Here is a 21,856-nt window from a genome sequence, read left to right as displayed (position 1 = left end):
AAAAAGTACTTCAATATGCATATTTTTTCACTACTAATACGCCATATTCAACCACGAAACAGCGTGATTTATTAATTTGTATTTTTGAACAACCGTGAGATGGATGGATGTATTTTGACCAAATCAATGTTAGAAACATCTGACGACATGTATGTTTTAATCTTTGAAAAAAATGGAGGCTTCAGCGAGCATCAGCTCACAATGTGGCACACGTACTGTATTGCTTGGCTTTAATCACAGGCTATGCTTTTCTCGCACACTGAAAAGTCTTTGTTGATTATGTTGTATTTACTCACTGTAGGCTGTATTTTCCCAAATGGTATAATAATCCTTGTTTTTTTTTTTTTTCCCGTCTGGCTGGCTTTAAGGTGTCAGCTTCCCAACCACCATTTTGGTCTTGGCTCATCTGGTGTTGATGATATTTGTTACGGGCACACAGCAATAAGCCTAAGTGCTACATAGTACACACCGCCACCCCGACCCTCCGTAATGACTAAGACTACTCTACAGTCTTTCGTTACCGAGACAACCAGCAGACTCTCCTCTCTCTCGCACCTCTCTTTGCAAACTCTCGGAGCAAGAGAGAAGGCGGCTCACGGGCAAAGGGGAATTTGAAACATTTGATCTTCTCCTTCTTCCCTTCCAGGCGTACTATCCAAGATACGTGCTGCCTAAGTAGCGCTCTCCATGATGTTGCAAGATGATTATCTAGTCATGTGTTGCAAAGTTTGTCTTTCGTCAGCTGCATAGACAATGCACCTCCCAAGTGGGTCAGCCAAAGAGGAAATAAATAAATAAACGCACGCGTTTGCATGGCTGAAACGGTCTGCTCTATAATGAAGTCATTTTATGTTTAATTCTTTTTTCTGTCAGTACATGATGCATTCAGCATATTTGAATAAAACCAAAGTGCTATTTTTGTTTCTGTGAGACACACAGCGAAGAAGCCCTTAATTGCAAAAAATAGATTTAGATACAAAACCTCTGAATTTACCAGTAAATCTACATTCCTACCCTCACCTATGGTTATGAGATTTGGGTTGTGACAAGATCGCAGGTACAAGCAGCCAAAAAGAGTTTCCTCTGTAGGGTGGCTGGCTCTCCCTTAGAGAGAGGGTGAGGCGCACTGTAATCCGGGAGGAACACGGAATAAAGCCTCTGCTCCTTCAGATTGAGAAAAGCCAGGTGAGGTGGCATCTGGTTGGGATGCGTCCCTCAAGGAAGTGTTCAGGGCACGTCCGACCGGAAGGAGGCCTCGGGGAAAACCCAGGACAGGATGTCTCCCAGCTGGCTTGGGAAAGCCTCAGGATCTGCCGGGAGAAGCTGGACAAAGCAGCCGGGGAGAGGAAAGCCTGGGCTTCTCATCTATAGGCTGCTGCCCCTGTGACCCGACCTTGGATAAGCAGAGATGGATGGATGGAGACTCCTCCTTTTAAGTCCTTGGCAGAATGAATGGCTGAGTGGTTTAAATGTGGCTCAAATGCTGCCATCCTAGTCGTGTTAGTTCCCCTCCAAAGGGACAAATCCACAGCTTAATTAGGAGGGGACACCTGAGAAATTCCCAGCATCAGGAAAAGTGGCTCTCATTAACAAGTATACACATATATGATATTGGTATGACTGTGCGTCAGTATTTCCACTTTTCTTCTTCTTTTCTTCTTCTTTTCTTCATTGATATATTCTACTTTCATATAGAGCAAATACAGTCCGCATAGTTAAGTTATTATAATTGCTCAGAAACATCGCTGCACACCTTTATCAAATGTGACTATTCGCCTACAGCGTGAAATACCAGTTAATAAAAGAGAAATTAAGATAATGTCGATGAACAAATTAGCTTAATACATCTGAAAAGGTCAGTCCCAGCCCAGTAGCCAATTCCCCTTTTCTCATGCGTAACAATGTACATGCATGTTTGTTCTTAAATGATATGCTCATTATGTCAGAAAGATATGTTTGTTTTCTTAGCTTGTGGCTAGTGACTCATTTGAATATGAAGATGTTCAACATACTGATATGTTAACATACTGTTTCAACTGAAACACACATTTTTTTTTTTTTTTTTGTAGTGAAGCTGAGCACATCGCCCCTAGACTTGTCTCAAGTGTTGTCAAGTGTTCTTTGAAACTTAAGTATTGTGGTTGAAAGTGTGATGTCATTTGTGTCAATATTTGATCACTCCCACATCAAGCCTTTTTTTCTATTGTCTCATTGAAAAGGACTGAAAATAAATTTTCCCTTGCCCTCCATGACATGGCTGTCCACTCTGAGCAGCTCTATAAGACATTAGTTTGCGTTTCTGCCTGCTTCTGTCCTTCCTGCTGGCCTTTTATTTGTTTTGTGGGTGAATGGACATCAACTTGTTGTTCCGCTCTACAGCTAAAGGGTCGAAAAGCCCATTTCCACACAATAGTTTCACCCAGGCAGACGTTCAAGAACACTCATTCAAACAAGTGGGCACGTCTACTGCACAGTGGAGCATGCACAGGAAGGTCATCTTTCAATGTGAATCTTTGAATAAGCTTGTATGGCACCATGCATAAAACTATAATTCAAGGTCTGTGTCACAGGTTTCAGGTGAGACTCACTCACGTTGTCTTAAAGTACACGTTCCATTCAAGACAGGCCAGGAAAGTGTATGTGTTTTGAATGAAAAGAAGTACTCTGAATAAAATGTTCTTGTCATACGGCGGTGAACTATACAAATACGAGTGATATGAAGTCGTGATTTTCATTACGCCGTCTGCTCGAGTGTTCGAACACATCCGGCGGGTGTAACATCAAAAAGTATATAACAAACAATAGAAATTCAACCAAAACTGCACCACAATAATATAGAAACCAATATAGCCCAATAGGTGGGTCTGAGTGGGAGGGTTCTTGATGAAACACCTCTTAAACCTACGACGAAAAGCGTTAAAAACAGTAAATATTTCAGCATTCCAGCACACATCTAACACAGGAAATATATCTTTCATACCAAGATTAACAAGTGTTTTAGTAACACAAGCACTTTAATGTTGTACAAGACTCGCCTTTTTTTTTTTTTTTTTTTGCATGAGCTCAGAGCACATCCACAAAAGCCACACAGGCACACACCCTCCACAAACATGACTACGAAAAAAGCCAGGTTTTGCAAGCTTAGGGTGTCAGTAGTTCACAGCATTCTTTTTCTACATGCATGTATATTTTATGATTAGCGTAAAATGAGTGTCTTGACGATTTAAGGGGCTATCCACACGGAAACGGTAGTGTATTTTATTGCTTCAACCTCTCATCCACACGGAAACGCCGTTCTCGATGCCTTGAAACTGTATTTTTTGAAAACTGCTTCCAGAGTGGGAAAATCTGAAAATGCCGGCTTTTCGTTTTCGTGTAGACAACCAAACTGCTGCTGTTGAGAAATGACATTACTGAGCAGTCGCCACCCCGTCGGCGTCATGTGACCAGAAGTGAGCTTTGACGACAAGCCAGCATAATATTTGACTATTTCGACTGGCATGACTCACCCGGTCGACATTCTCCTGATATTTTGTTGTCTTTTTCTCCAAAATGACTCGTAGCAGTAATTCTACTTCATCGTAAGTCTAGATGAGCCTTGGAAACTGGAAAACGACGGACTTATGCACATGCATTCTTTCTTTCTTTGATGTGTCACGTGGTTTCCATCTGTTTACAGCGCCACACGTAGGTGTGCCTTGTGTGTTACATCATTTTCACACAATGATCCGTTCCCATCTGGATGGAACTATTTTCTAGTGTGGACGCACATTTTTTTTCAACCCGCTCCAAAAAAATCCCAGGAACGTTCCCCAGGGGACAGGGCCTGAGCGATGTTATTTTTGTATTGGGGTTGACTGGTTCTGTTTCATCTAATGCCTAGGTTCCCAAAGTGGGGTATGCCTACCCCCTGGGGTACCCCAATTGTCATAGGCTGTATGTGAATACAAATAAAAAACAATTAGTGCCTGAACGCCTCACAGCGCAGACTGCACAATCAGAGCAAAAAGAAGGAAGCAGACAGAGCATGAGGTTCTTCATTGCTGTGTGTGAGTTACATGAACAAGTAAGTTTCATGATTATTTTGTGCATTAAGAGTGTTTCATCGTGAAGACTTAATTTAAATTGGTGTTTCCATCCCCATACTGTGAATACTTGTCAGGAAGAGAGAGTGGGGATTCCCCCAAAAATGAAGCTTTATCGATGGTTGCAGGTATTTTTGTACTTAGTTTACTACTTTATCATATGTGTTAAACTTTCCCTTTCGATTTGGTATCAAGTTAATATGTAGACTTAAATTGAGTTCAACCCATACAAACGGAAGGATCCCAGCAGCCGGGAAATAAGATATGTAGGACGAATATTTATCTATTTAGCTGTGCCCATGTAAAATACACATTTTTGAACCAGAATTACTTACTTACTGTAAAATTAACAAATTAATCATGTCCAGTATTTCAAGTTAATGAAGATTAAAAAAGGTTTATGTTTTTGAAGGAGTAGGGGTACATGGCTTGAAGTCAGATGACTGAAGGGGTACGTGACTGAACACTTTGGTGAGCTAATGTATTGGGATTAATAAAAAAAAATACAAAGATAGTATTCTTTTGTCTACTTACTCCAATCCAAAAACTATGGCTGTATCCTATGAAATTTTCATGGGAACCGTCTGGTAGGCCGTGGTGCTCTTTTGCCGACTTTCTGAATGACAATGAAGTTTGCTTTTGATATGAGTATTACATAAGCCGCGATAAAGGTTTGAACGCAGTCTTAATTCCGATTAATTCTGGAGGTTTGATCAAAATATTATTTTGGAATAGTGCCTTTGAGTCTTTTTATGACCTAGATTGGCTAGAAATGTTCCTGCTCAGATCTGAAGGGCATTTAACAGGAAATCAATCAGCTTACATTTATAGAGACTTGTAAACATCTTTCTCAGTGTTTTATGGTCCTGCAGGTACAGCAGTATGTGCATTAGTTGTTGGACAGAACGGTGATTGTGCATGTTCATGTATGATCATGCACGTGTGCAACTCTGCCAAGGAGCGGAAAACATGCCGCTACCTTTGCAACAGTCTTCCAGTGGATGTGAGAGCAGTGTGACGATGGAGCGTTTGACTGACAGACAAGGGTAGTGTGTCAGCTGAGCACTTTACGCGGGAGAGACACAAGGTTGCGGTCCTCTCTGTATGTGGGGATCAGCAACATGGTCGTTTCGTCAATGCCTGTCTTTATTTTTGTTTCCCTGAAAGGCGTTCTATGCCACCTACTGTTCCCATAATGACCAACTGCCCTCTGAGAGCATACCCTTGTTGGATCAAACAAAAAGAGGGGATGAGATGAGTGGGTGAGAACTATGGTGCAGAGCTACAGCATAACTAGAGGGAAGAAGGGAGAAAAAAAAGTAGTTAAAATAATCGAGGTGTGAATGGCCCACCGCAGTGTAGACAAGGATGACTCACAGTTGTGCAGCTATGCGAGGAGCAGGTTTGAACCCCAGTGGCATTGTTCCTGCATTATTATTCTTGCACAGAACTCACCCTTGCTGCCATGTTTTGTTTTTTTTTTTTTTTTTTACTTATTCCTTCTATCTTCTTTAACAAATCGGTTGTTTACCTCTGCCAAGCACCAAAGTGCAGAGTCAAGATGTTTTGTTTTGGTTGGCTGATAAGATTTCGCAAAAACGACACATTTCCATAACCTCTCTTTAAAACTGCAGTCACAGTAGATCTACTTTTGCCTTTTGCACAGATCCTCACAAAACGGGGTGGCTTTCATACTGCAATCGGCCAATCGGATGCATGCCAGTGATTTAAAAAACATAACTGTTGGACAGCACTGACTCTACTTTCAACACAGCAAGGCAGAAGAAGTGTGAAATTTACACGCCTGTCCCAGCTTTCTAGCATTCCCTTACAGATTCTGTTGCACCTCTGTTACAGCTAAGAATAGTTCCTTCGAAGCTGAAATATTGTCAGGATGAGTTCATCACCCCATTCCGTATTGGTGCAGTTTTTACCGAACATAAAAGCATGGCAAAAAATGTCAGCTCTTACAGTAAGTGAGGTTCCAAGGAAGACAAATAAGAACACAAATGTGCTGAATTTATCTTTTTTTTTTTTTTTTGCAAATGCAAATGGTATAGAACAGTCTGTTCCTGAAGAATACATTCACCACAAAACAGGAAGCAGCCTGCCACTAAACAAACACACACAAATACTATTTAGGAAATTTTCTATTTTTGCCATTTGAGTCACGATGGAACCGTTTCCCCCACCCAAGGACAAAAAAATATCTCCTCAGTCAACCATTGCGGGCGTAAATTTGCTTGTCAAACAGTTTTGTTCTGAGAAGCCAATCAGAGGATGGAAAAATGCAGTAGGCCGGCTTGTGTTAGAGGAACAGCCCCATTGCTAATAGTGTTCAAGTGACATGGCTCAGCACTCCTGATTCTGAAGGCTCTGGGCAGTTGGCATTGATATGGCAACACATAGAAGCTGAAATCTCATTGGACGAAAAAAATTCAAAATACACAAACTACTGAAAGCAATGCAGCCAAGAGACACGCTACGAAATGAAGATGTAGACTGTTGAGAATAAACTAATACAATTTCATGAAACAAATACGAAAAGTGATGTTGTAAATGTAGGTCAGTGATTTGGATAGTGTTTAGGCCAGCAGAGAAGGCTTTGCAGGCCCTGACTGCACACCGCTGCTATATTCTCCCTTGAGAAGAATACAATTGTTGCTGAAAAGTGAGGGGTGTACAAAACAGTTAACATTTATGCTTTGGCCACGTAAATAGCACACACATTCTCCACTTTACCTGACTAACTTGACATCTTTAAAAGGTTACATATGCTGTAATTCATCTGTTGTTTTTCTGCAGCAGCAGCCCACAATAGAAAACCTGCAACTTTACATAAGTGTGTAATTAACAACCTCGCTTGGCCTCTTGTAAATGTCAGCTTCCCACCCCTTTGGATTGTAGGCTTTGATGTAATTAATCCCCCCGCCCCCATCAACCACTATTTGCTGAGAAACCACAACTCGCTTTTCAATTAGGGTTGTTTTGATGACTTCAGTTTGATGGACAGGGAGAACACTTACATGAAAAATGGGAAGTGGGCTTTAACAGTCTTGTAATGCACTTTGAATGGTCTGAACAGTTAGTGTGTTGTTAAATATTATACAGTCTCATAGCTCAGTGCATTGTCAGTCTAACAACTCCTCATAGTGGCCCTCAGGACACACACACACACACACTCACACACACTCATACTGCACAGGGTTGTGCAATACAGATATTACTTATGGAAGATTCGTGGGGGACACACAGTATATGCATTGTTCTCACTCACACTACCTTAGCTCTCACTTTAAACGCAAACTTAACTTTCACTTTCCACGAACACAAGCTTAAGTTTCCCTTTCTGGAGGGGTGCGGCAAATGTCTTTTCATTCTGTCCTTTTCATTCTGGGCTGCTTCATCAATCGTTCTCACTGATGCTAAGAGTCTAGAACTGTAACCAAATATATTGTTATTTTTTTAATACAATTTGAAAACCTTTTAATCATTTACTGCTTTTCCGATAGCATTCCGATCCAAAGAACCAGTAAGAAAGAGAAACCATAGCCACTACAGTGCACAAGGCAAAATATATTGTAATACCAGTAGAAGTCAAAGGCAATTGATCTCTTTTTTTGGGTGCAACCAGTCATCTTTCCGGCATTACTGACATCATTACTTTTTGTTTCTATTATCCTCAGGCAACCTGACACTAATTTTCAGTATTCCATTTTTGTCTTCTCCTAAAAGTAACTTCATCCTGCCTAGTCCGGCCTCCATTTCTTATCAGGATTAGCCGCCTTTGCAGCTCACTAGCCCTTTCCTCCCATATTTCTACTTTGCCTCTCTCTGAACAATCCCTGTTTTGTGTGGATTAGTGGCTGTATTGTCTTCAGATTATGTTGTCATTGTTTGTGCTGGGATGAGGGAGGAACTTTCCACCAAATATACTGAATATAACTTATTTAGCTACACAGGAGGGACAAAATATTACCAACATCTCAGTATGATGCAGTTCAGGTCTACACCACTGCAAACCAATCTAAGTGTTGATAAGATTTCCCTTCAGTGGAGCTAAGGATACGGGTATAAGGAAGCATACGACTCTCTACACTTAAATTATAAAGGGGTGAAGAACGATACAAGGTGGAAGGAATATCTATATTCATAGCTGCCTTTAAGCAACTCATTTCCTGGATGTTTCTGTGTCATGCAATACAGATAAAAAGACAGAAGCATTGTGAACAGGTTAAGCTGTAAAAAAACAAAAAAAAAACTGTATTAGCACAGCGGGATGGAGATACCCGACTGTTGGAGGCCACAGCAGGGGCTCCACTGATATGTTGTGACAAGAAATAGCAAGAAACAAAACACGGCATCATGGCGAGATAGAGAATGAGATGTTGAGCGCGAATTACCTGTTGTTGATTTGATACTACGATCATTTTGCAGTCATTTCAGACTGAGAGATGTTGCCTCCAAGGTGTCATTTAGATAGGAGCTCCAAACTACAGGGTCGTAGGCTAGTAAAGGGTTGTTGACAGGCTTTTATACAACTGCCAAAGGTTCAGTTTTTGCACGCTGGAGCACTCCAATGCCGGTCTCGAGCCTGGAACTGCGTGTCCGTCTATTTGACATTTTTAGCTGACTGACATTTGTGGGTGTACAAGCCAGCTTTTCTCATAGGGTCTCTTTTTGGTTGCATTTTACAAGAGCTAGATGTCTATTACTTCGCCACTACTTTACCCTCCCTTCTGAGTTCCCCTTTTAACCGTTTCGATCGAACACTCTATTGTGCACTCTGCGGTGCTTTGCTTCCCGGTTGTGTAGTGCCTTCCTCACTGGGATTGATTGGAATACATACCCATTAACCGTATTTGGAGACAGCACCATAGGCGACTTTGGTAAACCCCATATTTATAATTAACCAGCCGTGCAGTAAATCCAATTAAGATTTCAGCCGCGTTATCTTCTGTGATTAAATACCCAGATGGTTATGAACAGGAAGGGGTGCATTTTCACCCCAGCTATAATTGATATCAACCAACCCGGCTCCTGCTCGGCTGCAGCGTTTAATCATTTATCTGAGCCCTACTCTAATGTGCAGTCATTCATCAAGAAGGACTTATCGATCAACCATCGCCTCGTCCTGCCTTCTCGTCCCTTTCAGACCTGATCGACTCTAGGATATTCACTTGTTAGCCACCTAAATATCAGAAGTCTATCACAGGGTCAGAATTTGCTCTGGGTTTATACAGCTGACATCTTGTTAATTGAGTTGATTTTTCTGATATGTGTTATTGTTTGTATTTAATTGAAGTAGGTGAACGTATCCCGCACGAACACCTGTAAATACTGAAGTGCACTGAGTTGAAGCATTGCAATTGCATAAAAGTAGACAAACACTGATGACCATCCAAGGAGCTCTATAGCAGATCCGCTGTCCCAGCTTGGAAAGGACCCATAGGGATTGAAGGCAATAGGAACGCAATAATGCTGGTAAACTCTCTTTTCATCAATATGGCCACAGCTTGGTGGGGCTAAAGTGACCACATGAAGTTTCATATAATTGAAAAAGGCCAGGTGTATTTATAGATACGATATGGCATACATATGACGTGTGTAAAGCTAGAGTCCTATAAGTGTGCTGGAACAAAGTTATTCAGTATGTTCCTGATTGCCTGACTAATCTAACTACAGTTTAAACATTGACCGAATGCACTGTCATTGTTGAGCACAACGTGCTTGGCTTGTTGGTAATTACGAGATCAGTGGGAGACACAGCTTCTTTTTATTGGCTCATATGGTAGAGAAATCAAGTGAAACTCTGTCTCTACACGACGGCGTTGCCAGCTGTCATATGGGCAAAGCTTGCATTTAGTATGAAAAAGCAGATATTTTTAGGCAGACTTGGGAACTGCCAAAAACAAAACAGGAAAAAAGATATTTACTTTTGCGCGTGTTTTGGAACCTGAATCCATCCACTAATCTTATGTGTTTGGAGGCTTCATCATGTTCCAAATTATGTGTGAGCTTGCAGTTGCGGTTCAACCTCGGTTAGTGTACGCCCTGGCTAGTGTGAAAATTGATGCCAGAATTTGGGGTTTATTGTGGATTATTTTGCAGCCGTGATCAAAAGAAAAGACATAAGTGAGAGAATTGTATTCAAGAAATAACTCATAGCAAAACACGCAGGTGGTGTTGGTGTTGCTCTCGTTGGCACATCGTGTCGTCAGCAATCACGTCTTCAGTGAAGGTAAATGTAACCATAATTGTCCATTTATCCCTTTCATTCATCATATGTATTTACATTTTCTGCATGTAATACAATAATAGTCAAATTCTAAAAACGTTTTTTGTGTTCAAATATTTGTCTTTCTGGAATAGATTAACTGGATTTGCATGATTTCTTGTGGACAAACTGATTCTATTAGGGTACGTTTTGGTTAATTGGACCTTCTGGAACGGATTCATGACGCTAACCCGGTTGCCCACGTCACCAGCGACCGGCGTGTTGAGCAGGAAGTGCGCTGCATGCTGCGTTGCTATACTGCAGTTTTTGACTGAAAGATTACATACACAATACGCAGAATTGTCATGCCTTTTATTTATTTTTTATTTTTTTTATTTTTTTCTGTCATGCCTTTTAAACCTCTGATAGACCACCTACTAACATTTTTGTCCAGTCCCGAGTTGTCAACGAAAACTCACTCACGACTCGTGACGTTTTAGTCATCAAAGAGCTCGTCACCGTCTCGTCATGAAAAAATAAACTTTGTCAACAAAATAATGTTGTCGTTGTTGACGAAAAGATCACTGGTCATGATGCTATTACACTGGCAAAAACAGGTACTACCAGGTGCTACGAGGTACTATTTCTAGAACTCGGTCGTCCAGCATTCCGCATGTGTGATGGAAAACACAACTCGTCACACACCGATTGGGCAGATTCATCATAGTGCAACACTGCATACCTGGATACTCCGCAATCTCCACTTTGCTGCATTGGCCCAATTATTTGCTGGCCTCAGCCTCCCCTTGGATGGATATTTTTCTCCATACAAGAGTTCAAAAGTAAATACAAGAGACCCTCATTCTCATCCATTTAGCACATGTTGTTCAATATTTTGTTTTTTTTTCCAATTTCCGAGGTGAGAAACCAATTGGACCAACATTCTGTTCCATTTTCACATTAAAGCTCATTCTGGAGTAACTGAAATCAATTTGCAATTTGTTTCTGCTGCCCCCAAGCGACCAAGAAACATTACTTGCAGTTTCAACAATTACCAGTTTACAAAATGGGAATTAATCACAAACCAATGGAGCTGAGGAAATGTCTGAAACAGTGATGTGGTCATCAAGTCTTCCGTGAAGCTCATATTGCTTTTGACTATTTTGACTAAAATCTCCTGCCAAATCAAAACCCCAAAAGATATACATTTTATTAAACAAACATAATACATGATGATGTTACCTCAGCTTGGCTTTCAACTTTGTGTGACACTGGCATGGTAATAGACAACATCACATTATATTGCTTATTACTGAGCCAAGATCCAATATAGATTTAACACCATGATGCCTGTGGAACAGTTTTCTAATTCTCGCTAATTTGCCGTAATGTGCCATAATGACAAATGTCAGCACAGTCAGTTAAAACCAAACTGATTTAAGCACAAACTCCGAATCTGGAAATTCACTCTGCACAGCCGTACTGGGTGGGAGGACAGAGTTGAAGCAGGAAAGTGTGAAATTTAGGGGAGTGGACAAGGTCGAGTGAAGGCATTGATCAGTCATTCCAATGTGCCTTTGCTTCAGTGCAGTGATGCTTTTAACTTAATTAAGGAGGCGCAGTTAATAGGATGTCTATTGACATTCTTGTCTTAATGTGACAAAGACAGGAGTGTTTCTATATAACTGGTCGGAGGATGTCTTTTTTTTTTGTCATATACTATTTAAAAAAAAAAACAAACAAAAAAAACATATACATAAAATATATATATATATATATATTAAAAATAACAACTTCCATCAATATTTTTAAGTAATGACAACATCTTCAAAAATGATGTTCAATGGGCAACCTAAATTGAATTGGAAGATGGAAGAATTATCTTTTTCTGTTTCGTCAAGAGGAGTCTGTCTACGCGAAAACGACAAGCCGGCATTTTCAGATTTTCCCACTCTGGAAGCAGTTTTCAAAAAATACTGTTTCAGGTCACCCAGAGCGCCGTTTCTGTGTGGATGAGAGGCTGAAACGATAAAACACTTGGCCGTTTTGACTCCCGTGATGACATTTTGGCAGTGCAATGATCACTACAACACAATGAAAGCCCTTTAGATGAATTGTCAAAAGAAATGTTATTTTTTATTAGTATTGTGGGAAACTAGCTGGATATACTTTATGTAATGCTAAACCCTAAAGATTAGCATGAGCTTTCTTGTCTAGTAGAGAATGTACTTACCACTATCCATCCATCCATTGTTTATGCCTGTTATCCTCATGAGAGTCGTGGGGTATGCTGGAGCCTATCCCAGCTGACTTCGGGCGAGAGGCGGGGTACACCCTCTACTGGTTGCCACCTAATTGCAGTACTTATCACTAGTCGATTTGTATGTTCTAAGGCCATAAGAAGAGTGTGTATGTATTTCTAAATTAAAAGATACTCACTTGAAAATATCGTTTGCTTTCAGCTTCAAACTTGCCCAGTCATGTTCGGTGGTTGGGGGGAGGAGATTAAGAAATTCGGTCAAGGTGGAAAGTTAAGTTATCGAAGTAATTTTATCAAGTGTCTTCAACTTCATTTTTTTCCGTTAACTCGTAAATGTGGAAAATGTATTTCCATGAATGTAAAATATTAAGTTCCTGCAATTACCTGCATTGTAAAGTTAATACAAGTCAAAGTTCTCGCCCTTGGTAGTTTTATTTCAATCACTATGTTAGAATTTTTATTTTGGAAGGATGTATTTTGAGAAATTACTATAATAGATACGCTGCCTTAGTTTTTACAGTGTGAGCCTCCACTGTTTCCAAGGCAACCTGCAGAGTGAGGGAGAGAGGACTGACTGAGGGAAGGGCAAAGCAGGACAAAATACAAGCAAAAGTCATGCAGATTTCACCTAAACAGCAGGCGCTAACGATGCCATTGTCTGCCTGGTTGGATCCGTATGCAGGGACAGTGGAACCTCTGCTTTCGGTTTTGGATTCGGTTTTTGACGAAAGTTATTGCTATAAGTATTTTTTCAGTTGTCGTATGACCAAACAGTGCACCTAACAAATTAGTCTGTAGAATCGAGTGGCCAAAGTAAGCGACCATTGGTGACTCATTCTCTGTGAAGAATGCGCAGTGGTCCTTGTACAGTTGGGACACTACAGACAGATTCCGGGCTGGGAATCTTTTAATAATTTTCATCGTGTGTGTGGGTGGTTTATTTCTTCATAGAACGCACACATGTCTGTGTTTGAGGAGTCTGTACTTAAAAAAAAGTACCAAGGTAATGCCTGTTTCAATAGGATTGTGATGTAAAGGTTCCTAGAGGGGGAATGGTTTAACAGAGACACATAACAAATAGTGAGCCTGGCCAGTGTGTGTAATGACTTTCTGCCCCCACCCCCCTCCACTCATCAAGTCTTCAATAAAGATAAAAGTGATGTTAAATTCAGTTAAATAGATCTGTTTTCTGCATGTGTAAAATATAAAATAATTATTTTCATATTAATTATTATTTTATTATTATTTTATTATTATTTTAGGTGCCTGGAATGGATTAATTGGATTTCCATTATTTCTTATGGGGAAAAATAAATTTGTTTTTTGTATGTTTCGGTTATCGTCTGAATAATAATGACAGAATAATGACGAAAACGGAGGTTCCAATATCCACATATTGATCGGGCTGCTTTATGGTGTGATCTGTTGTGTCATTATTCCTTCTAGCTGCAAGCTTCCTCTTTACATTACACATCCTTAGAGAATACACGAGCAACTTTATCTTTCTGCAGTTACAGAATGTGACAAATGTATTTGAACTCGCACGTCAACATATACAGTGTTGAGCTGGCAAATAACATGAGTTAAGTCTCTTTTCTTTTTTAATACACAAGTCTGTGTTGGCTCTATACAGATGATGCGACAATTGTGGCGTTCCTTGAGGCTTCCCTATCGACCTTAGCATATTAGGTGCATGCTCCCTATAGTGCAACCATCATATCTCCATGATCTCTGCATCTCACCTCAACAGCCCCTGCACTGTCAGACTCTCTTTTTATTGAATTTGCTGTCATGTGCAAGGGAAATAAGGATATGTGGCATACATTTTAGTCAGTGCGTGTGCGTGCACGTGTGTGTGTGTGTAGACATATAAACCTTACGGTGTCAGGTATGTAGGGATTTGGTTTTTGCTTGGAATATGACATATTAAGCAGTGGCTTTTTTTTTAGTTTTGCAATGAAAAAATGTTAAAAACCCTTTCTGCAAACGCTGATACCAGCCATAAGACACCTTATGCATTGTGACGTGTTACTTTCAGATGCATGCTTTGACATGTGCTCGTAACACAATGAATGTAACACATTGAAAATTGATTAATCAAATTTAAAATTGAAGCCAAGCGATGCGTGTCTCAACGCCCTTTGTCGGGCCAGCCCATGTGTGCATGGAGAAACAGGAGGCATTGATTGAATTACTGCTTGTCACTGCAGAATTTGCCGATTGAGCCAATGCAGCTGAATGCATGTCGAGATCAATCTTGCAATGTCATTCAAACGCATAGCTGGAAGGAGAGGAAGGAAAGCCAGGGTGGCATTTATTTATTCAGTCTTGACCAAGTGAATCCAAAGTGCCTGCAGATATACAATGCAATTGTTACACATTACATAGCATTTGGAAACCATGGTAACATAATAGTCAGTCCAAAGTGATTTATCTTCTCAGAATTTTGGAAGTTTGATAGAATAATGACTCATATATATGCAGTGTATATATTTTTGCAAATCTTAGTTTGGCACAAGTGTACTTGAATATGATGGCCCCTCAGTTGTTTGACATTGGTCACCATTAGTTTAGTTTTTCTTCTGTTGTTTGCTAACTTGCCCAACGTGAGGCGCTTTTTCCAGCTTCTTCCTAAATAATTGGTGCATGTCAATGACAGGAAGGAAAGCTCTGACTGACTCACTTGGAGAAAAGTTGTTTGGCGCCACCTTGCTGGTTTTCATGTATAAATGTATCATACATATAATAATAGTAACAAATATGTATAGTAACGAGATTATGATGTGACTAAAATGTGATTAAAAGATTTCTCATGGGCACCAGTGCTGGGATGAAAATAAGTTAGTTAGCACACAATAAATTCAAATGAACTTGATCATTTTACCAGCATCGATATATTGCCGTGTGCATGCGTGTCTGTCTTTCTTGTCTCTCGCCTCCAAACAAGCTGGAAGGGAGTTCACTCTGTGCATCGCTTTCAGCAACTTGCCGCGTTTGTTCCATAGAACGGCATGAGCCCTTTTGTCAGTCATCCAGTCGCTGTCTCGGTGGGTGGAGGCGTGGCCGCTAGCGTACACACAGAGTGCAGAAGAGTCTAACGTAGTAGAAATAAATGACATATTCTATTATAAAGTACCTTTTGCAGACATTTGTTCCAAAAATATGTTTGGGTGTTAGAAAATTACAGCTTTGGTACATGTTACACAGGGAGCTATTGACTCATAGAACCACAAAAATATCAAAATGTGGTACTATACTCTGAGTGTTTTGCAATTTGACTCCAATACAGTTCTCTTCATGGATGTTGTACAAAAGTCATGCACTGAAGAGCTTTGCGACTAAACTGTATGCAAGGATGTGCAACTACAGCATAGGCTGTAAAAAAAAAAAAAAAAAAGTGACAGGGAACCTTTTCAACGACACCCAAGAAGAGACCATCATTCTTGTAAAGGTCAAAGGTCATCCTATGGGACCATTTTCATTCTGGCCAAGTTGCCAGCAATAAGAGGGAATAGGAAGGGGGAAAGGGAAGGAATAAAGAAGTGATGAATGGGAAGGTTCCTGTGCTGTGTAGGTTAGTGGGCACTTGATCACCTTTGCATGGCCTGCTCGGCGTGCTCTAGACAGGAATGCCTTGATGGACGAGGAACATTCTTTGCCATCTCAGCAAGAGGAAGCATGTAAAGTGTCTTGACCCCAGGGGACGAGCCGCGTCACTGTCTCCCATCCGAGTGAATCATGTAGCTGCCGTGACAAACAACCCCCCCAAGGAGAATAAGACCCCCAATAAGAAGCCAGACCCCTTTGGATGCAATGAAACAACACCATGCTGAGTTAATCTGTGTGTATTGGTTGTAACACAAAAGATAAAGTATTTCATTTAGAAGAAGTTGAGAGTATCGTGTAAATTCAATGGTAGCTCTTTGGCTGAGAATTTATTCATAGAGCATCCAAAGCCTCTTGTGTCATAATTAATAGTTACACCTGTATATTGTGGTGTTGTGCAATAACATTTGGTATGCTAACAACGCAGCGTCCTTGCGTAAATGCTAATTGTGTTATGATGGAGGAGAAGCTGTGATGATGGTCAGAGCACAGACTATTGCAACAACATATCAGTAGGGTAAAACTAAACTAGTCTTGCAACGGTCTGAACTCGGCTCACGTCCCCCAGAGTAGAGAAAGTATGGGGTGGTTGTGGATGAACTGTAGCTAGAAACACTGCAAATGCTTCTCCGTACTTTCATTTGGAGTGCACTCGGGAGGCAAAACAATTAATTTTATCTTAATACATGATAAGAACATGACCTTAATGAACTGGAACTGTGAAAGATTTAAAGAGAAGGTGTGAGTTTCAATGTTAATGCCACACTTTTGTTAATTAAGGAATACAAGCGTCAAATCCCCATGTGCAGGAAAAAATGCATCTCATTATGTATGGAATAGTGAAAAATGTTTATTTAAATAAAAAAATGTTCTTACATTGGCCTTCACTGAGTTATGCAAACCTACAGGATTGTAGGAATACCCCGTTGCCACCAAAATAGAATATACTGTAAATCCATCACTTTTCTACACAGCTTGTCCTCAATCGGGTCACAGGTGAGCTGGAGTCTATCCTAGCTGACTTTGGGGGAGAGGCGGGGTTCACCGTGGACTGTTTGCCAGCCAATCACAGGGCACAACAACCAACAGTACGGAAAAAAAACAACGAGGGCTGCGGAGTTGCTGAGTGCATGAGAGAGAGGCTAGTGTAGACAAAAAACTTACTCGAGTCCAAAATGGAAGACTAACATGAAGGCGCGGGAAGTTGAAAACATGAGACTCCACTCAACACCGAGAAACAAACTGGCGACTGCAAACGATTGGACCGGGAACTGAGGTGCCCGGAACAAAAGAGAATGCAGAACCTGACCATTGTAACTCTTCTCTGGATGACAAAACCAAGCAGTTTGCATATTTGGGTGAACTGGACTTGCACTGCCTAATCTGTCCTTGTTAGATAATGTTGGACAAACAAAATAAGCGGCGCGGCTTGGAATGGCTGTTGCTCTCACACTGTAGTCCCATAAAAGTCACTTCCAAAAGCCGTTCTGTGTGGTAAAGATGAATAAATATCATGAAATGGACATGACCAAACAAGCCCATGTTACCAAAATGACCAAACAGCCTCTCAAACAAACCATTTGTGATGCTTTCTAATGCTGAAAGCGTTTGAACTGGTAGTGAGTGTGGTGTGGGTGCAATGCCAATAAACTGTGTAACTGTGTCCAAGCCATTCTGTCCTCTACTGAGTCCCTGCTGAGATGCAGAGTTACATCCAAAGTCCAGCACATGCTCTGGCCAGCTCACTTGCTTTGTGTGTGTGTGTGTGTGTGCGTGTGTGTGTGTGTGTGTGTGTGAGAGAGACCGCATGGGACTTTAGTCGCAATGCACACTTTAGTGCAAATAACTCTTCTGGCCATGCTCTCTAAAGACCTTTTGTTCGGCCTGCTTTGAATCATCTTCCTTGTAAAATAGGCATAGCCATTTAGCAATTCTATCCACACTGACTGCAGAGAACGCTGCAATCACGTGTCTCGTACTAGAGTTTGGAACGGAGATGAGGTCCAACAGGAAAAGCTTGGCTGAACCCTCCATTTACTTTAAACTCAATTTGCATAAAAACACATCATTACCCAAGGTCAACACAAAGATGACTTATTTGCATGTGAGAATGAGTGGACGAGAGGAGACAGTCAATTTCGCATTAATGAGTGACTGGCTGATGGTAATTTGCAGCCCATTTCAACACTTTTTTTTAGCTTTACAAATACTATCAGCATCACGTTTGCATCCCATCGGGAATGATGTTGCTGAAAGGAATATAATGTAATGATGTTGCCTCTTTCTGTTTCCTGCAGCTTTGCCCAGCTACACGTGTGGTAATCCCGGGTTGCTTCTCAACGGCCATCAGCAAGGGTCCACGTTCAACATCGGAGACAAAATACGCTACAGCTGCAACACGGGCTATGTATTGGAGGGTCACACCACCTTGTCTTGCCTCGCCACTTCAGCTGGAACTGCTGCATGGGATTTCCCCTTGCCCTACTGCAGAGGTATTGGCAGCATCGTCTGCAATTCAGTAGGATTTTATACAGAAAGGAACATAATTAGTAAAATTCAGACAACTGCGTTATCTGTTCACAAAACATTTTGTCCTGTCTGCCGTCTTTGTGGAGTTTGTGTAGCAGGACTCTTCCATTTTGGGGAGAGATGTGAACCTGTAGTGAAACACCTTTTTTTTTATCAGGATTCGTTGGAGATCGGCTCGGGGAAGAACAAACCACAACTAACTGGATATGGCTGAACACAGCGTCTTTATTCAACGCACATAAACAGTTACAGTTTCAAACATTGGCTATGCACTGTAAATGTAGCTCTTACCGTGACGCGCTGGGTTGGAGAGCCTACAACCCCGGCAGAGTGTGCATCAATCGGTTGGGCGTCCGTACGAAACCCGCAGCAGACTCTGTCTAGGTGCTTTCGCTCACCCCTCTTTATACAAGTCTGTTTGTGCGAGCATGAGTGCGGGGTGGCCTGCCCCAAAACTCAGGCGTTCGCACACAGAGTTACTGTTTTAACAAAACAGGCACCAGGCAGCCTAGTTTGGTTATATAAGTGTCCTGTCTTCCTCAGTACATAACAGGATGTGGCCAAGCATCTGGTAGTTATCACAAGGCAAGCAAATAACAATAACAGGCTACGGTGAAGTCCTGGGAAATGAATGTTCAGAACAACACAAACACATCACCCTTTCTCACAGAACCCCAAGAAACATTTCAACCCTCATTTGATATGTTATCAATTATCTACTGTATATGCACATGCTCGATTCAATTCAAAGTGGGAAGCTTCACAATTTAATTGTCTCCACCAAGCATGAAACCTGCAAAAGGTATTTGTTTGATTAGCGATCACCTTGTTGTTAGCTGGATTACACAACAACTGCACAACTGATTTCCATAAAACGTAGTGTAGAGGTGGCACACATATCAAAGAGGAACCCATTCAAATTTGGAGGAGATCTGTATGAATGTGTAAATATAGTTGTTGGGGTGCAGTGATCGAGAAAATTCGTGGTTCAGTTCGATTTGGTACTTTAGTGTCATGAGTATTTTAATACAATTCAATACAAAAAAACAAATCATGCCTTTTTAACTTGTATTTTATTGAAATTACCAACATTTGTTCAACTCTCAAGTACAGTTTTTAAATAAAATTAAATGCCTCATATTCTGCTGTGCATACTTAGAACCATATAAAAAAAAAACAGCACCTGGTAAATAAAATCAATACATAATAAATAATTCACAATTCAATTCACCAAGGTAATACAAATGATTACACATCATTCATCAATAGTTCTGTTTATAAATTCAATACTATTTCAGTCAAACTACATAGTATTATGTCTACAGTGCATGTGCACATCCGGTTTGCTATTAAACATTCCAATTATAAAATACACACATGCAAAAATAGAAATGACGATACAGACGAAGTCACGGCAACACACAGAAAACTTGAAGATATTTTCAATTCATCATAAAATAATTGCAACAATAACAAGTGAGTGTGGAAAGCACAAATATATATATATATATTTTTTTTTGGCTTTGCATGGAACTAGCTGCTACGAATGCAATGAAGACTTTTATTGAATGTTATGCATCTTACTGCCAAGTTATTTTATCTGGAATTGGATAATAATAAAGACGAAAAAGGCAGTTTCGCGTGCTGCTTGAGACACATAATGTGGAGGAACAACAGCGAATCAAGAGGGGACTTTGACGTCAGCTGACTGTCATGACATTTGCGACTTGGCTTACACTATCTTAAGATTCTTAGTGGTATCGAGACCACTGTATTGAACGGTCTGCTCCAGATGCATGTTCTGTTTTGTATTTTCACTTCCTGTCTGTACCAAGACTAGCTTTACAAAATTGTCCTCAAACCAGGAAGTAGCCTGATTAAGAACACACAACAAAACATACAAATGACACTCAAGTGAGGAGGAATTTATTTCAGTCACGAGTGAGGGACAAGTGAACAGCCTTTCAACTAAAGAAAATGTCAAACTAAGTCCAAAACCTGAAATACAATGACATGTTGTACAGGTGCATGTCAATAAATAATATCTTTGAGAAGTACATTTATTTCAGCAGTTCATTTCAAAAAGTGACACATCTGTAGGTACACACGCGAGTGAAATATTTTTTTAACAATTTTGCTGATTATAGTTAACAGCCTATTAAAAAAAAAAGTCTAAATTCAGTATCTCAGTAAAATTTGATAAATTGTCAAAAAGTTCAATATTGTAAAGTACTGCTTTTATGCTCTTATTAGCAAATTAATTGTAAAACCTTCCTGAGCCTTTAATTGGTCTCTTGGTCTGAAATGAACTCCTGAAATCAAATAACTTTTGCACAATTTCCTAATTTATTTGAAATGCTCCTGCAGTATCAGTTTACACTCATCATAACTACCTAAAAAGGGTGCGCATTATAGTCTGTTTGCCCTCTGTTGCATTTTTATTCTCCTGGTGATGAAGAAAAAGCTTTTTTGGTAGTGCCCTGTGCTTATACTGATATCTTATTTAGCATGACAGGACCTCATATGGTCGCTCCCAGTCAGGCGCACATGCCAGTTGTCCCTCCTCACAGTCAGACGCCCCCCCTGCAGCAGCAACACCTGCCAGTTTGGACTGTCTGACCCACGTTGACACCATTTTTTTCTTTCTTTTTTGGGGGAATAGTTCACTACAGGCGATTATGCTGCAATCAATCATCCTTGTAGAAGCTCTCACTTTGCATGCATTTAAATCCACGCACGCGTGGACCTGAGTATCACCAGTGATGGTTTGTGTCAGTGTGCCTGCTGAGCGGGGAGCTGAGACACTGAGCCATCTGCATCCAGGCCAGGAGTCAGGAAGCCCACACATGAGCGCACATGGCCGGGCACACACACGCCAGAACACGCCTGTACAATGCAAAATCAGTTTTATTGCATTTAAATAACACTTCTTCGCAACGTATTCATTTTTGCATCTAAATTCGTCTTTTTTCCCCCCCACCTCCTTTATAATTCACCACCAGCTTGCCATTTGGAACCCAAATCTGCTATTACATTTTCCTCAACAATGCTCAGCCAGACTCCTCGGGCACTCAAGGATGTGATTTTGTCACCTCCTCAGCCAAAATTACATACACGTTGTAGAAGCTGGCAATTTCCCTGGTGATTAATTCAAGTTTC

General features: G+C 40.6%; 1 protein-coding gene and 1 long non-coding RNA gene across 3 annotated transcripts in view; one reads left to right on the top strand and one right to left on the bottom strand.

Moving 5' to 3' along the window:
- The window catches only part of csmd2 (CUB and Sushi multiple domains 2), a 201,408-nt gene that overhangs the window by 43,116 nt on the left and 136,436 nt on the right, over positions 1 to 21,856 (top strand). For both annotated transcript variants that reach the window (XM_054764767.1, XM_054764766.1), the window contains exon 4: positions 18,466 to 18,660. In XM_054764767.1, the coding sequence (XP_054620742.1) occupies positions 18,466 to 18,660 (195 nt within the window). The remainder of the gene's footprint in view (positions 1 to 18,465; positions 18,661 to 21,856) is intronic.
- Positions 14,874 to 19,136, bottom strand: LOC129173670 (uncharacterized). Its single transcript, XR_008567267.1, has 4 exons — positions 18,989 to 19,136; positions 18,596 to 18,676; positions 16,157 to 16,306; positions 14,874 to 15,656 (listed from the first exon to the last, which is right to left on the bottom strand). It is a non-coding gene; the product is annotated as an uncharacterized LOC129173670 (long non-coding RNA).

Source organism: Dunckerocampus dactyliophorus, chromosome 20, assembly GCF_027744805.1.
Source record: "Dunckerocampus dactyliophorus isolate RoL2022-P2 chromosome 20, RoL_Ddac_1.1, whole genome shotgun sequence".
Classification (NCBI taxonomy): domain Eukaryota; kingdom Metazoa; phylum Chordata; class Actinopteri; order Syngnathiformes; family Syngnathidae; genus Dunckerocampus; species Dunckerocampus dactyliophorus.
Note: the sequence above shows the minus strand (reverse complement) of the source record. Positions and strands in the feature narration are given on the sequence as shown.